At 47.6% G+C, this 14,767-nt stretch overlaps 1 protein-coding gene across 2 annotated transcripts in view; it reads left to right on the top strand.

The window, feature by feature from the left end:
* Window positions 1-14,767, top strand: part of peak1 (pseudopodium-enriched atypical kinase 1) — a 170,224-nt gene that overhangs the window by 138,778 nt on the left and 16,679 nt on the right. For both annotated transcript variants that reach the window (XM_079501321.1, XM_079501320.1), the window contains one exon: window positions 449-4,373. In XM_079501321.1, coding sequence (XP_079357447.1) covers window positions 598-4,373 — 3,776 coding nt within the window. In that variant the 5' untranslated portion in view covers window positions 449-597. The remainder of the gene's footprint in view (window positions 1-448; window positions 4,374-14,767) is intronic.

Raw genomic sequence — 14,767 nt, 5'->3', positions numbered from 1 at the left:
TGTGTGTGTGTGTGTGTGTGTGTGTGTGTGTGTGTGTGTGTGTGTGTGTGTGTGTGCGTGTGTGCGTGTGTGCGTGTGTGCGTGTGTGCGTGTGTGCGTGCGTGCGTGCGTGCGTGCGTGCGTGCGCGCGCGCGCATCTTTGTATGAATTTCAATGCGTGTGTTCTCAAGTTTTTGATTGTGTGTGAGAGTATGAGTTAAAATGATTGTGTCTCTGTGAGTTTGAATATGAGCATGTCTCAATGTTAGTGTGTATGTGAGTGTACTGTTTTGAGTTGTTTGTCAAATTGAAATGTTTACTTACTGTCATGTATTTTTTTGTGTGACCAGACACTCTCTCTCACACACTTCACTAACTGGGCAAATATTATAAACAAAATACATTTTTACATTCTCTTCAGTTGAATTCTAACAGTCGATCTGTCTGCCTCTTGTCCATCTTTTCCCAGCTCCGGTGTCCATCTGTGTCCAGAGACGGAACTGCGTTTTGCTGCAACAACCAGTACAAGCGTCCGTTCCGGTGTCCCTGGGTGGCTCCATGGCAGGGTTTCCTCCTGTCCACTGAGCCCAGCAGGGCCTCAGCGGGGCGGCAGCAGCCATGTCTGCCTGTGGCACCTTCACGGAGCACGTGTGGAAACCCGGCGAGTGCAAGAACTGCTTCAAACCCAAGAGTCTGCACCGCCTGCAGGGGCAGCAGACGGCCGGCTGCAGGTCTTCGTCTGAGCAGAGGCCTCCGGCGCAGGCGTCGATGCACCTGCAGCTGCACCAGAACCAGAACCACCTTCCTCCTGGATCCAAGCCCAACAACAACAACCCTATCCTCACCTGCAGCACTACCCAGAGAGCCGGGACCGGTCCCACCTCGTCAGCCGCCCGCTCGGCGCACTTCCGTCCCCCGGTGGCCAAAAAGCCCACCATCGCTGTGAAGCCCACGATGATGCTGCTGCCTGGCTCGACGGCCGCCGGGCTGGACTCGGAGGGGAACCTCCCGCAGCAGCAGCTGTCGCCGCCTCCGCAGGAGGACGCGCCCGCAGGAGGGGAAGCGGGGAAGAGCTCGTCGTCTTCACCCTTCACGGACGTTTGGAAGCTGAACGGGCTGAACCAGAAACGGCCCAACAACATGGGACCGAACAACAACAACGAAGGGGAGGTGGGTTTAGGCAGCGGCAGAGGAGGTTTAGGGGAGATGGACTGTTATGGACCACTGAGCCCATTAAGAGGAGGTTTAGGGGAGATGGACGGTTATGGACCACTGAGCCCATTAAGAGGAGGTTTAGGGGAGATGGACGGTTATGGACCACTGAGCCCATTAAGGGCCCCCAGCAGAAACAACAACAACAACGGGCTGACCGACATTCTGAAGGAAATCGCCGGACTGGTCCCGGGCCCTCTTTCCGACTCCAGGGACCTGTTCTTCGGTCGGATCAACACGTCGTACCGGCGCTCCTTAGAGAGAGGCCTCCCGGCCTCCAGCTGCCTGGCTATGGGGATTGGCGGGGGAGGGGAAGTGGGCGGCGCCGCCCACAAACGTGTGTCACTAAGCGACAGCGCAAAGGTGATCAGCGCCGAAGGAGGTCGCTTCTGCTACCCAGAGTTCACCAGTGAAGAAGAAGAAGACGACGAGGAGGAGGAGGAGGATGATGAGGACGAAGAAGAGAGTGACGGGGACGATGAGGACGAGCACGAGAGCTGGGACGAGAGCGACGAAGAGCTACTCGCCATGGAGATCCGCATGCGCGGCCAGCCGCGCTTCTCCAACTTCCGGGCCGCCACCCTGTCGCCGGGGCCGTGTGCGGTGGCAAAGGACAAGTGGAACACGGTGCCGCTGCGCAACCGCTCGCTGCAGCGGCTCTGCGCCGTGGACTACGACGACAGCTACGACGAGATCCTCAACGGATACCCGTCTCCCGTGGGCTCCAACGGAGCCCTGCTCGCCCTCCCCTACGGACCCGCCATGGGCTTCCTCTCTCACTCGGAATCCGTCATCTCTCCGGAGTCTTCCTCCTCACTCCCGGAAGACTCCCATACTACCTCCAGCAGCGGGAGTAGCGCCCCCTGTGGCTTGATGAACGGCCTACACTCCCCGTCCTCCTCGTCTGCTTCCAAAGCATTGCCTCTGCCCTCTGCCACGGCGGCAAAGAAGGAACCAGAGCCCCCGACACCACAGAGTCCAACGAAGGTGTTGGAGACGCACAAGGCCGTCCTGGCCATCCGGTTGGAGGAGCAGGACGGCAGGGACGGAGCGCCCATGCCTCAGGCTCTCCCTGGTCAGCCAGTGACCATCAGCTTCAGTCCCACGGAGGAGCAAGCCAAGCCGTATCGCGTCGTCAACCTGGAGAAACCTCTGATCTGTAAGCCCTACACTGTAGTGGACGTGTCTGCGTCCATGGCCAACAAAAAGGAGACGCCTCTTGAACTCTTTTCACCTAAGCACAAAACCCCCTGCTCCATTCGCTGCAGTCCCGTTTCGTTCCCCACCTCCCCCTCTGCCCATCCTCTTTCACCGGTCTCCCCCATGCCCCTGTCCTTGACTATCTCACCCACGTCACCCACCACCACATCCAACGCTGCTCTGCCAGGCAATTCCCGCAAGAAATCAGGAAACATCCGCTACCAGGAGGTGTGGACGTCGAGCACCAGCCCTCGCCAGAAGATCCCCAAAGTGGAGCTGGGCGTCCAGTTCAGTTCCCACCCGGGCCCGGCCATCCCTCCGCGACACTGCAGCCACAAATCGGCTCCCACATCGCCCATCGCCGGCTTGTGCTCCGCCGCTTCCTTGTGCTCCAGGACCGTGCCGGTGAAGTCGTCCAACCTGTCGGAGATCAAGTTCAACAGCTACAACAACGCCGGCATGCCCCCGTTCCCCATCATCATCCGTGACGAGCCCGCTTACAACCGGGGTTCCAAGAACGCCGTCAAGGTGCCAATCGTCATCAACCCCAGCGCCTACGACAATCTGGCTGTGTACAAGAGCTTCCTGGGGCTCAGTGGAGAGCTGCCCCAGCCCAAAGGGGTGTCTGGGTCCGGGGCAGGTGGAGGGGGAACTAGCGGTAGGGTAGTCAGCCACACGTATGAAGAGATCGGCTCTACGGACAGCGTCCAGTCCTCATCGACGGAGAAAACCCTGTCTGGTCGAGGGACGTCAGAAAGAACCTCTTTTGACGAAGCGAGAGCTACGCCCGACATGGCCTCGAAGAACCAGAATCTACACTCCCTCCATTCGAAAACCACTACGGATTCTGGGACCGTGTCCAGCACTATAATGAGCTCCGCCGTCGGCCCTGTCTCTCCGTCCACTCCGGGCAGCAGCACCCCCGTTGCTGCTCTCCTCCCATTCACTGCAAGCCTGCCCAAAATCAGCCCCGCAGCCACTGCTGCTGCTGCTGTTCCACCCTGCTCCCATAAGATGTTAGGCGGCGGAGACACCCTGTCCAGTAAAGGCAGTAGCACTGGTACCGACTACTCCTTCTCCTTTGGAACCGGGTTAAGCCACAGGGAGGAGGCCAGTGCGGTTCTGTCTCAGATCGTGGCCTCCATCCAGCCCCCCCAGTCCCCTCCGGAGGAGCCTCCGTCCTCCCCAGCGCAAGAGGAGCTGTACTCGCTCCCTCCCAACGACTCCAAGGAGTCCCTGTTCCGTCCCAAGTCCCTCTTCACCTCCTCCGTGTCCACCGATGGCTGTCTGTCCAAACCCGGGAGGAAGGAGGCGTCCTCCAAGCTCTTCCCCAAATCCCAGAGCTCTGCCTCTGCGGTCGCCTCTCCTCCGTCCAGCCCCAAGTGTGCAGAGCCTAGCGCTCCCTTCCCTCCTCCCAGATCCACGTCCTCGCCCTACCACGCCTCCAACATCCTCCAGAGACATTTCATCAACTGGACTTCCAAGTCCTCTGCTCCCTCCAGCTCTCCCTCGAGGCCCGGGGAGGGAGAGACCAGCCCGGCGGCCGCAGCCGGCGGCGCAGAGGGGAGGCGGAGTGCCGGGGCAGCATCGTCGGAGGCCACCAAACCCAAACGCTGGATCTCCTTCAAGAGCTTCTTTCGCCGGCGAAAGGACGAGGACGAGCAGCGGGAGAAGACGGACAAGGAGAAGGGGAAGCTGGTGGGGCTGGACGGGACGGTCATCCACATGCTGCCTCCCCCGCCCATCCAACGGCAGCACTGGTTCACCGAGGCCAAGCCGGAGGACCCCACCCAGAAGCCCACCATCATCTTCAGCTACAGGCCGGATGCCGGCGCCCCCGGTGACGGTGAGGGAGAGCTGCGGGTGGAGGAGTGCAAGGAGACCACGTTGCTGGGCGGAGAGGAAGGTGGAGCTACAGTCGGCGCCGCCAGGACGCCGTCGCCTCTCAGCATGGGACCCGACCTCCTCAGCCAGGTCATGAGGTACGTCACCAAACCACTGTTGATTTGGTCAGCAAACCTTGACACAGTTTTATTCGTAGTCTTTTGTAATAGTCACATTTTATTCATCTGAAATCAGTGAAAGGTTTTAGTTTTAGTCGACTAAATCTACAGTTGATTTTGTTGACTAAAATGTATTTTGGCCGGCCTAGATTTATTGATTGATTGATTGAATTTGTTATTTCACAGTATGTAGAATGGGTACATTTCAAACGAAAGCTCAAGTCAATACAAAAACTGCTACTTTGTGGACGAAAACCATGAAAAACACAAGACTTGTTTACATCAGGGTCCACCATTTTCAATTCATCATAACAATTAAAGACATACAAATATACTAATACTAATAATACTTTTATGAAAAAACTGGAAATCATCATATAAAGGAAATAAAAAAGGGAAAAACATGTACAGTATGGGAAAAAAGGGGTGGGGGGATTTTTATTACGGTGGCCAGTGTCGAATTGCAGCCGTCCGTAGGTGATCATCAATACAGTGTTTTTTGAGCTCTCATCAATGCGAGACTGTCAGAGGCTCTTGTGATCCGGTCTTAACCCATTTTGGGCGGGAACCCCTTTTGGTGTTATGTTATGTTATGCTTTAGCTATTGAAAAATAGCAGATCTACAAGCTTGTAGGTCTGCTATTTTTGAAAAATCGAAGAACGACTGACATAGAAACATAGCTTTTTCATAAAACTGGATCAGGATGTAGAAGACATTTTTAGAATCTGATCTCAGGTCAAAATGGGTTAAACTGAATTCTGGCAACTCTTGTCAGATTGATTTAATTGTATTCCACGTCTTTCCTCTTTAGTCTATTGGCCCCTGTATTATACGCTGAATGACCATAACGCAGAACACACCATCAGTATCTGTCTGTTGTGTCTTCTGCTCCTCCACCAAAGACAACCAGCCTGGAATCCGGAACACACAAAGGGCATCTTCTACTTTCACGCACAAGACAGGGCTGTAGCACAATTTACATCACATGGAGCAACACATTAACCTAGACTCTAGGTGAATGTGTTGCTCCATGTGATGTAAATGGATCTAGGTCCTAGATCGCCAGTTTGCCGTTAATTCAGAATATATTAATTAGCTTCCATGTGGTCAGCCAACTCGGGTTCAACAGCTGACAACTGGGTAAAGAATCCCACAGTGTGTGCTCTTCCTAAATCATAATGGTGTGTACTGCATTAGGATGGAGGAAAAAAAGAAGTATAATAAAAATGTTTGATTTATCCATTTCTAGGATTTTGAACATCCTGTGTAGTGTAGTGTGCAATATTCAGATTCTATAATCAGGATATTAATACAGTTTCTTAATTACCAGCGACAGGAAGAACAGGGACCACCTGTTGAAACAACCCCTCCTCCATCACAGATGAGTCCCAGGACATCACAGAACGTTATCTTAAGCATCACCAGAAACGTGTTTTATAGTGAATTAACGAGGCTGTGCTTGTAACATCTGCTGTGTACCAACTGTGGTGGATTCATGTGATGTGGATATTGTATTAGTTGTGGTAAAGTCCCCTGCCCACCACGGATGTGGGTTGTGGGTTTGAATCCACTGTGGTCCATCCGGCTTTGTCGGGCGTGGCCTGTGTTCGGGGGAAGAGTATTGGTCATTGCATGTTCTCATATACGTACTGTATGTACATATGTACCAACCTTTCGAGCTGTGTGATCTGTGTCCCATTTTTCACCTCCTGTGTCCTTCTTATTTTAACGAGCCCTTACTTCCTGAACAGTAAAAGTGTCCGTCATTAGCAGTCTGAACACAGTGGAGAATCACTTCCATCTGAACTGCATTCGGTCTCATTCCTTCCACTACATTCTGTACTTCATTACATTCCAGCTCTGGAAAAGAATTAAGAGACCATTGCAAAAGTATTCATTATTCTCTACTTCTACAGTACAGACAACATTCCACATTTGGACATTGGTTAACTAAGGGCCTGCCCCCTGCACCATGTGTGTACTTAAGCCTTACTGTGTTGCCCCCTCGGGCTATGACCTGACGAAGATGTAACTTACACATCGAAACGTTGTCACTTTTTACCAGCACCCTGATATAATACAATAAGGGCCTAAATCGTCTGAGCTGCTCCAGTGCCTTCTTGTTCGCATGTTATCTGTCCTGCTCCTGAGATGCACCAGACTGGCCTGCTATAGGCTAGAGGCTCCTGAGATGCACCAGACTGGCCTGCTATAGGCTAGAGGCTCCTGAGATGCACCAGACTGGCCTGCTATAGGCTAGAGGCGCGGCTGGAACTCCCTTCTACATTCCACATTATTTCATAAAGAATGCTGTCATTTATAGATCTCTCTGAATCCTTTCTCAGATTGAGGTTTTTGAACAGAATGGCTATTACTAAATCATCGCTACCTCGCACTTACAATATTAACCCTTCAGAAGCATTATCTTAGCTGATTGCTTCATCAGGTTCATTGGGGTGAATTTTGGGGTATTCTGGCTGCAAGGCCATGGCAGGGAAGGGACTACAGAGTACAGACTGAATCAATTCTGTCAGTAAATTAGTTTTATTAGTAGAATGAGTTTTTGTGTTAACAGGCACTGGAATGGGATAGCTGCCTTACATACACATGATGTAAGAAAATATAGTTTTGGTCTCAAACCTTTCCAGAACGTGTGTGTTATTGTAATTGGGGATGCACGATTAATCAATAGCATAATCGGAATTGGCCATATTGGCCATAAAAATGCCATAACAGTATCGGAATAGTCAGTCATTCAGTTGTGAAAACAGACACTTGGAAAAGTATTTTGCTATTTATTGATTGATTGAATACTTTATTAACAGGCTTTGGGCCAAGCTCCTATAGGGCCTAGGCTTGTTTCCATTGTGGTCCTCTGTATAATATCGGAATCGGTCAGAATCGGTATCGGCAGATATGACCCTGTAAATAATCGGAGATCGAATATCGGTCATAATTTCATAATTATATATATTGAAATTGTATTTCCTTTAGAGGATAGCCCCTTGAGATGTATCATCTCGTTTTAGAGGGGGTCCTCGGGCACAACACAATGAATACAGTACATACAAAACAATACATTAAACATGTCGACACAGAACAATACACTTACAACATCAACAAAACATAGATGCTCTCCAAACCACTCAAACACTACATCAAGACCAGAAGCAACTGCACTGAAACACCTAACAAAATACTAATAATAGTGATAATTGTGCACCCCTAATTGTAATGTTTTGCTTTGGTTTGATTACATTTAGAGTTATTGCAACAACATCTAGACCCTACATGCAAAAGCAAATACCTTTAAAAACCTATATGTTCCTCCCAGGCAGCAGCAATAAGGCTTTATATCCATGCCAGGTTTTCTTTTTCATGGTTTCACTGAGCTGCATTTAAATGCATCAGTGGGAGTAGAATTTAGAAATACATTTTCCAGACAAATACATTAAAGATAGAACTATCAGAGATGCACTTAGTTTGCAGGTAACTATAACTTGTGCACAGATACACAGTTGTTTTGCTTGGGAAATCCCCCTTCATGACGTCAGACATTGTACATTCATGTTGGAACCAAGTTCAAATCTAGCATGAGTTTGGAAAAAGGCAGTATTTTTCTTTTTTTCTTAATACCCTCTCAGGTGTTGGAATGCGACTGCAATACGATTATACAAGAACACACACACACACACACACACACACACACACACCCACAGGAGACCCCCTCTGGACACACACACAGACAGACATACAGTACACAGTGAAGTGTCCATGTATCCATTTGAACCTGAAGAGAGTTGGAACCTTATGGGTCCATTTGGTTCCATTTGTACACTCTCTGAGTAAAAGACACATATTTCTACCCATTCTGAGGAGCTGGTGACTCCACTGTGGAGAGATCCCACTAGTTCAGCTACAGGAATGCTGTCAGGGAACATTAACTACATCCTGTGTACTTAAAAGTCACAGGTCATGTCTTGGGCTCGGGGTGGTACACACACAGATCCGACACACCAAAGATCAGACATGCGGAAATCACCCGTTTAGTCTAGTTTTAGTCGACTAAATGTACAGTTGATTTTGTCAACAAATATGTATTTTGGCTGGCCTTGATGATGTCGTAATGGATGATTTTACACTTACGCTGACAATAGCCGATCTACGTTAGCTTCTAGATCTGATATTTTCAGAGCACAACACCAAATATAAAATGACTTTTAGTTCTCCCTCCCTGACATTTTAGTTGTTGATGAAATTTACAGTATATTTAGTCATACATTTTTTTTTAGTCTTCATAGTTTAGTTTTTATTTTGTTTTTGTCAGTGAAAAAAGGTAGTCGACAAACATTTTTTTGTCGTAATTTTAGTTGAGGAAATGACCACTGTACTGTAGCTAGGTCAGTGGTTGAATGTCTTCCAACCAGATCGGTCACTCAAACCTTCCCAGCTTATTGATCTTTGCCACCAATTTGTAGAACAAAGTGTTAACTCCGCCCTTTTCTTTTCTCTCCACTGAAGGGAAGTGTTATTGGCCAAGAGTGGGCGTGTATATGTGGGGCTCAGGCAGACACGCATCACCTTTAGACAGGTGAGAGTAAACTCTTAGATCACAGAGGGGGGAAAAGCGAGAAGGAAAATAACCTGCACCGTCCTCAAAACGCAAACGAGCTACAGTACAGGAAGAACAAACAAATGACGGCGGTCTTTCCAAGAACGTGAGCCGATCGGCTGTGTGAAACGTGTGAAGACTCGGGCGGCAGACAACTAGACATGGGCAGCTGTGTGAGTCAGTACAGCGGGTAAGCTTTTCAAATAGAGAGATAGTAGGCCTTAGTCTTCTCTCTTCACCTCTCAGTGACCTGCTCTTAGCGAAGACCTGCAATCTGGCCAGGCCTCTTCGCCGATACACAAACAGCGGCTCTGTCTTTCCGTCAGGTTGACTCGCTGGGTGAATTCACAGGCATGTTGATTTAGCAGGGAGGAGAGAGCTTGTTGGAGATTGGTTGTGAGATGTACTATGAATGGACGCTTGTGTGCGTCTGGGGTTTATGGGATATGTCATTGAATGTGTATGGATATATGTATCAATATTTGAATATTCTGGTAATATGTGTAGGGGATCTGTAGTAGTTAAATGTGTCTGGGCTGTAAGGAGTGTGTGTGTGTGTGTGTGTGTGTGTGTGTGTGTGTGTGTGTGTGTGTGTGTGTGTGTGTGTGTGTGTGTGTGTGTGTGTGTGTGTGTGTGTGTGTGTGTGTGTGTGTGTGTGTGTGTGTGTGTGTGTGTGTGTGTGTGTGTGTGTGTGTGTGTGTGTGTGTGTGTGTGTGTGTGTGTGTGTGTGTGTGTGTGTGTGTGTGTGTGTGTGTGTGTGTGTGTGTGTGTGTGTGTGTGTGTGTGTGTGTGTGTGTGCGCGCGCGCGCGCGCAACTGTGTGCCACCTGAACAAGTCCGGTCCTGACATGGAAGCGTGCTGCAGTCATAAAGGTATTTATTGTGTCAGAAGCATTTCTGTTGCAGACTGGATTCATGTTGCTGCTCTCTCCCTCCGCCTCCACTCAGAGGTGTAGGTCATATAGGATTATATAAGCCTGGACTTGTTAATGTTGGATGTGTAATCACGCAGGTGAAGACTGAATATTTGTGTGCATACTGTTGTATACAGTACGTTTGTGTTGTTTGTGTTTTAGACAGTGCTAAAGTGTCTAAGTGTCTAAATCAAGTGTCTCCTTTGGAATTTCAAGTGGTTCTTGAATTTTAAGTGTTGGGGCTAATTGGGGGCATTACCTGTTCCTGCACATTTCAATTCTGTCTTCTAAGATGTTGAAAGTGAGAAAATCGGCGTAGTCATCTTATACTCTCTCAAACACTTCTATTGCTACACAAATATATTATACCGTATGAATTTGATATTGTATTTGTTGACATTTTTTTGTTGATGTGTGGAGTATATATAGTGATCATAGTTTTGACATAAACTGAAATAATACAGTAGTTCCTACTGGTGCCTAGCCCATTTTGGGCGGGAACCCCTTTTGGTGTTAGCATTATGTTATGCTTTAGCTATTGAAAAATAGCAGATCTACAAGCTCATAGCGCGCCACCGAGTGGCGCGCTACGAGCTTGTAGGTCTGCTATTTTTTGATAGCTAAAATGGGCTAGAGTACAGGTGTTTGTTCTTTTAGGGCAGGTCTAGGTCAATATTTGGTTTTCCTCCACATAGCTGAAACACATTGTATGAATCTTTCCCCCTCTACATCAGTGGTTCCCAAACTTCTTCGTGTCAAGGACCCCCAAATCAACATTTATTAGGCCACGGACCCCCATTTGAAAACATATGCCAGTGACCCCGATAGGGGAGGATTTTTACGGCTCTAGCAGTGATTCCGAAACATATTAATTTCAAGGACCCCCCAGTTTGCCACGGACTCCCGATTTAATGGCATTTCTATCTCTGAGGAAGGTCGCAAGACCGAAACGTTGCTTTAATAAAATGCTCTGAACCCAGCAAGTGGCAGTGTGCGGGTGTCCCTCCTTTCACATTGTATATGCCTCGTCGCATATACAAACCTACCGGGTGTGCGGAAGTCATCTCTCTATATCTCTGGTACTCCAATTTATATTGTAAAACCACTGTTAATTGTCTCCACCAGGCCGAAGGCATGGGGAGAGAGTATGTTTTGCACTCCGTCCGTCCGTCCGTGTGTCCGTCCGTCCGTCCGTGTGTCCGTCCGTGAACAGCTAATCTCTGGTACCGTTGGCTTGATCGCAGCCATACTCTGCACACACACTCCCTGAATGCCAGAGCTGAACCTCTGCCCCAAAGTTTTCACATTGGCCTGTTATAGCGCCACCAGGAGGCCGCTTTGTGCAAAACTAATGTTTTGACAGTACACCTACAGATTTTGTCCAAACATTACGCAAATTGGTACACAGTCTCTCTAGAGCCATTCAACGAAACGGGTCTTTCAGATTTTTCAGACTCCATCCTGATTGGCTAAGATTGGCTTCCAAAGTTCGCAGGAGTGCTCCGTTTCAAACAAAATGCTGCAAATCATGAACACATGGTGTGATTTCAGTGAAATTTGGCACGCACATTCCCACTCGGTCGAGGAAGAAATGCCACTTGAATATTTTCAACTCAGCCTCATGGTGGCGCTATAACTGGCCGATTTGTGTTTTACCTATAACTGCACCGATCTGTGTAAAACCATGTATGCACACTCCCTAGAGGCCAAGGAAAAACCTTTGCCTGGAATTTTCACATCTGCTCTTTATAGCGCCACCAGGAGGCCGACATATGTAAAACACATTTTCTAATATTACTCCTTCAGATTTTATCCAAATCTCACGCAAATCGGTACACATGCTCTCCATAGTCATGTGATCATGTGATTTGTTTGATTTCTCATAATTATCCATCCTGATTGCCTACGATTGGCTTCTAAAGTTTTCAGGAGTAGCCCGTTTTGTACCCGTTTTGTACAAATTGCCACAACTCCGCAACGCAGCGTCCGATTGCGGTGAAACTGTGCATGCCTATTCCCACTACTAGGCTGAGGAAGAAATGCCACTTGACAGTCTCATGGTGGCGCTACAACAGGCCAAGTCGCGACACACCGCGCACACACACACACACACACACACACACACACACACACACACACACGTTTATATAATATATTACTCCTAAACATTTTGCCAAACATCACACACAATCCTATCCTCCTGGTGGAGACCTGTGCCCAGAAGGGCACTTTTTCTAGTTTAACTCTGAGAGTGTACACTCTCTGAGTTACAGACCCATAAGGGTCCATTTGGTTACAAATTATCATTTAGCTGTGTCCCCCCTGGAACTCCCTCAAGTACCCCTGGGGGTCCCCGGACCCCACTTTGGGAACCACTGCTCTACATGATATAATACAAACCTTCGGCCTCAACAAATGGATTGCCAAGCAACCAGTGACCTCATAATGTTGTTGTTTTTTTGTATTTTATGAATGTTTGTTTTTACGTCCGGAGACTTATTCAGACACGCCTCCTCAGGAGACTTGGCTCAGATCTGAACCCATTTGATTGGTCGTTAGGAACCCGTTGCGACCGCATGAATTCGCTATATTTAAGCGTTTAAGTGTCCATTGTAGATTTACGTTTGAGTTTTTCTTTGGATTCATCACGTCTGACTGCAGTGTCTCAGAGTTCTTTAATCATCTGATAGCTTAAGCACTTTGTTTATTTTAGCTGTGGGCGGCTGTGGCTCAGGAGGTAGAGCAGGTTGTCCAATGATCCCTGGGTCGGCGGTTCGAATCCCGGCTCCTCCTGTCCACATGTCGAAGTGTCCTTGGGCAAGACACTGAACCCTACATTGCCTCCAATGAGTTGGTCGGTGTGAGCTCGCCACCATTGGTGTGTGAATGTGGGAAGTGAGGACGCTGGCGTTGACTGTTCGCCGCTTCACCTCCCAATGTATGAATGAATTAACCATTGTAAAGCGCTTTGAGCGCAAACTATAAAAATGCAATTCATTATTATTATTATTTCAGTACATCCTCATTTCTAGTCGTCAATCAATGAAGGGTCTGCATTTCTGAACCACTGAAATACGTGATTGTATGAATAAAGAAGAGGGACAGCATAACGTTTCAGTCATTATTAGTTCGATCGGAGCCACACACCTGAATATGTTTTGACTGATTTGGGACTTTATCTCCTTTCTGGAAGCCACAAGTTTAATGACCTCACTTCCCCTGTTGCGGCCGCCATGCCCATCACAACCAGTATGACCTCTCAATGACCTCACCTATGACTCTTACACCCATACTAAACAGACCTTTTGTTTTCCTGTTTAAAAGGAAATGACAAATGAGCTGTAACGAACGACTAATCTTTATATTAGTCATTTCATGTCACCAATTCTATTCACCATTTCTTAGAAACTCAAGTGAAGTTATTTTCAGCTTTATGAAAGCTAGGTGACCAAGAGATAAAAAATAAAAAAAAAGCCCCAGCATCAACAAGAGGGTGTATGGTACCACAAAAAGCTTTGAAACTTTAATATTTTACTTAGTGAATCAAATGTAAAGTTGACTTTACTGCCAAACACTCAAAAGCACAGTTGGAGGTGTGTCAGTACTACCCAGCAGGTAGACCCGCACACCCACCCCATCCCCCATATTTCATCCGGCGCCCCTAATGGAGTTTAAATCTCTCAGTATTTGCCTTTGGGGTGAAGTGCTTCGCTTTGTTGCCATTTTGCCTCACAGCAAAAGGTTCGAACTTGACCGAGCCCTTTTTCTGTGTGGAGAATGGAGATTGTTGTACTCTTGTTTCCTCCTGTTAGGAACATACTCATGCCAGCTCTTCTGACCTTCTTCAAAGCATGCAAATGTTCTCTGAAGAAGGAGGCCCCTCTCTGCAAAACACAACCTTGGGTTTTGCATACTTGTGGTGCTCTTGGCCTCATACTAAAGGTGCTAATTTATATAGTTATAGTCTCTTCATCGCTTTTATCATATTTGGATGTTGCTGCACATGAGTTACTTTCAACTATAGAATGTGGTTTAACAGTGAGTTCACCTTGTGATTCCAGCAAAGCTAGAATGTGGTTTAACAGTTCACCTTGTGATTCCAGCAAAGCTTAATCCGTTAAAACCAGGACATTTTAGATTTCTATCTACTGTATATACTGTACAATATATAGGTACATGGGTTTTTCAGAAAACTCTTGAGATTTAGAACAGTAGTTCTCAAAAATAGAAGATATACGTACAAGCTCACAGTGGCCACTCTGCAAGCTTGTAAATGTGCAATTTTTAGAAAGATCTTGATAGCGTAAAATTCAGAATAATCTTTTTTAACACAAAACCTCTCTTCTGGGGCTTGGCACAAAGAAGGTTTGAGAACTACTGATTTTCAGAATCGGCCTCAGGTTTTAATGCGTTAACCCATGTCTCAGTGCTGACACAACACCACAGTGGTTATTATGGAGTTCAACAAATAATCCTTTATTTTTCTGAGAAGAATCTTGTGTTATGTGTTCAGGTTGGTGAGAAATACAAACTCTTGTCAGCTGTGAGCTATTGTTGAACTGACACAGTTTTGTGTGTGTGTGTGTGTGTGTGTGTGTGTGTGTGTGTGTGTGTGTGTGTGTGTGTGTGTGTGTGTGTGTGTGTGTGTGTGTGTGTGTGTGTGTGTGTGTGTGTGTGTGTGTGTGTGTGTGTGTGTGTGTGTGTGTGTGTGTGTGTGTGTGTGTGTGTGTGCGCGAGCGAGCGCGCGCACTCTTTTCAGTCAAGTTGTGTTTTCATCCAATAAGATAGCAAGGTCAAACAGGCAAGGCACATCACAATATACTGTTTCACTGTTAATATGTCTGTTT

This window comes from Electrona antarctica (assembly GCF_951216825.1).
Source record: "Electrona antarctica genome assembly, chromosome: 5".
Lineage (NCBI taxonomy): Eukaryota > Metazoa > Chordata > Actinopteri > Myctophiformes > Myctophidae > Electrona > Electrona antarctica.
This window is presented reverse-complemented; position numbering and strand designations above follow the sequence as displayed.